This window comes from Drosophila miranda, chromosome XL (genome assembly GCF_003369915.1).
Source record: "Drosophila miranda strain MSH22 chromosome XL, D.miranda_PacBio2.1, whole genome shotgun sequence".
Taxonomy (NCBI): Eukaryota; Metazoa; Arthropoda; class Insecta; order Diptera; family Drosophilidae; genus Drosophila; species Drosophila miranda.
In genome coordinates, this window is record NC_046673.1 from 19,750,175 (window position 1) to 19,753,051 (window position 2,877).

At 45.7% G+C, this 2,877-nt stretch overlaps 1 protein-coding gene across 1 annotated transcript; it reads left to right on the forward strand.

The window, feature by feature from the left end:
- The first annotated feature begins 1,174 nt into the window (after positions 1–1,174).
- LOC108152014 lies at positions 1,175–1,655 on the forward strand. The gene has a single exon (XM_017280994.2). It carries the CDS (start codon positions 1,275–1,277, stop codon positions 1,536–1,538), a length of 264 nt encoding a protein of 87 aa, XP_017136483.1. The 5' UTR covers positions 1,175–1,274; the 3' UTR covers positions 1,539–1,655.
- Positions 1,656–2,877: the final 1,222 nt, after the last annotated feature.

The window sequence follows — 2,877 nt, forward strand, 5'->3', positions numbered from 1 at the left end:
GGAAATAATTAAGAGTCAGCCGGAGAGGCCAAGAACCTGTTGCCCGAATACCATTCGGAACATGGACCCCGCACCACCGACCACCGTCCAGCGACCACGTAGCATGGACAATGAGCAGCGACTTGTTTGCATATTCAATGGATAGATTGAAATTACCCCCCGCACAGTGGGGCGAACGGAGCAAAGATGAAACTACATATTTGTATATCCGACAGGATGAATCACTCTAACAATTTTCACCGTGCATCTTACATCTTTTCCGGCTGGCAACCTTGTTCTCCTTCCCTTTCTATGTACTTTTGGCATCACTCTCCCGTGTCCTGTGTCCACTGTGCTTGCCAATTGGCTGCAGTCGCATGCAAATCTATTAGCTCCCCCCAAGATCGCTGACTAAGCCACAAATGACGCTCGACAGTTCGGGCCAGGTTTGTGGTCTGGTCTGTGCCTTGTCTAGACTGCAGTGGCTACTTCCATGGCACTTACTGTGGCTGCTGTTGCTACGAGTATAGTATTTGTTGTTTCTGGTATCTGGTGTTTGGTCATTTTTTGTACTTTTTTTTTGCTGTATGCCCAATTTGCGTCATTAATTTGTTTGGCGCTCTAATCAAACGGTGCCGGCGAATGGCGATGGATGCTGAGATATGCACATTCGAGGGATGTGCAGATACAAAGATACAAATATGAATATAAATATAAATGCTAATGCATAAATAGGAAGATAAATGCATGGATATGGATGCAGATACCAAGTGAATAATGTTGAAACCCTGAGATATTCAGAAAATCCATAAAGAAGATCCATGTTCTTTAGTGAATTGAAACTATTTTTGGAAATATTATGGAATAGCTTAGATGCTTTTCCTTCAAAAGATGATTCCCCCATATTTGAAAGGTATTGAATCCTCATTCTTCAAGGTTCTTGGATAAATGTATTTATAAACCTTTATATTAGCGACTTAGTTCATTGTCCAGTAGAATGCCCCTAAAAAAAGAGGTTGGGAAATTCTCTTTGTATTGGGGATAAAATACTTTTTTTAAACGTAAACAGAATAATGGCTGGCCTTCATCCGGGAAGGAGTGGAGTGGTTGAGAAAAAAGCAAAGACCGTGAGCCAAATGAATATCTTATATGGCTGTCAGCTTGCCCTTCGAATGACTTCTAGACTTTTTTCAAAACGAGTCCCAGGCCAAGTAACTTTATCGGACTATGTCATTCGTGACACCGCAAAATTTCTGATACTTTCGGGGCTGTTGGGTCAGATCTTCGTTGCTGAGATGCAGCGCTACCTTTATTCCGACCACATACTAGAGGCCTTCAATGTATTCCACCGACCGATGGTCCTCGAGGAGGTGGTCGCCTACGTGGCTGAGATAGAGGTCAAGTCGATGGAGGAGGTTCGCCTGGACGTGGACAACACCCTAACGGCGGCCTGGATGTACGGCTTCGTCAAGCAGAAGGATAACTGGTACAGTCTGGACTGCGGCTACTGGCACGATGAATCCACAGGAGGCACTGCTGCAGCTGAAAGTAAGCATTAGCTCTCCGTCGTCCACCCAGCCGCTGCCAGCATCCAAGCATCCAGCAACGGATAATCCATCTCTGATCAAGTGTCGTGGCCCTTTTTTGGTTGAATAAAGTTCCCCAAAGCTGGAAAATATTTGGTTTTTGATATGGTGATGCCTCTGCTTCCTGTAAGTGATGGACTCACTTTTTAGATAACTTTAATCCCAGATTGATTATATGTTGAGGATCTATTGCTATAATAGTTCCGAGTACTTAGACGTGTCCTTCGAGAAATAAGCTTAAAGCTTAAAAAAATAAGCTGACTCTTCTCCTCCGCTCAGCTTGCAAAACTAATTGGAAATCAGTAAATAAATGGATATTTTCAAACACTCTGATACGGGTATTCGTACTCGTATTCGTTTTCGTACTTGTTCATATGGGAATGGGAATCTCTGCTAAAAGTTTGACATTTTGAAGCCTTATTCGTGAAGTCGTTTCACTATACTATCCTCGAGATGTGCGGCATTTGTGGCATGTGGCATGTGGCCATGCAATCGCTGCCACAACTCCCACTTCAGCATCAGCTCCAGCACCATCTCCACCAACTCCAGACGGGTTCAGTGGGTCGCTGGTGGGTCTCTCTAGTGAGGCACACTTCTATTGCTTCATCTTCCAGTAGCGGGCCAGTGCTTGCTTGGCTAATGGGGCATCTCAACCTGTCGTAGCGGCTGCCGTGAGTCGGCAGTTTCCATTAGGACACCCAACTATGTACATATACGTACTCTTCTGGACGCGTATTATATAACCAACAGTTGCATTGGGCGAGCTGGTTCCCATCTCCCATCTGCAGTTGCAGTTGCAGTTGCATCAATGGCGAGATTTCTGCGTAGGAGCCGGCTGTGGCACGAGCATCTTCTACCATTTGCTGACAATTAGCTTCCAGTTCCAGCGAACAGATGGGTATCCCGATCTCCTATTGAGGCTTAAGCTTTCGCAACTGAAAGATACTCGTACAAGAATTCAAGTTTCGTTGGCTTTGCCAACAGAAAGATACAAGATGCATGATTAAAGTGCTACAAGCACACATCTGGGATAGGTACCACCATAAGCTTTCGGCTTGTCGGAGATTTCTGCTTGTCAGAGCTTTCACATTGAAGCTCAGCTTGAAGCTTTCGGCTGAATAAGTTTGTGTCGGAGCTTATTGGAGGGGAAACTTCAATATAATTTCCGTGTGATTGTGCGCATGAAAAGCGTTCGCGTGGACCCCACGCTCCCCCGCCAGCCCCAGCCTTGTGCACCGGAGAGGATGGGTGGGCAGATGCTGGCTGCTGGTTATTGGGGGGGGGGAGCTCTCATGGATTTGGCGCGAATTCT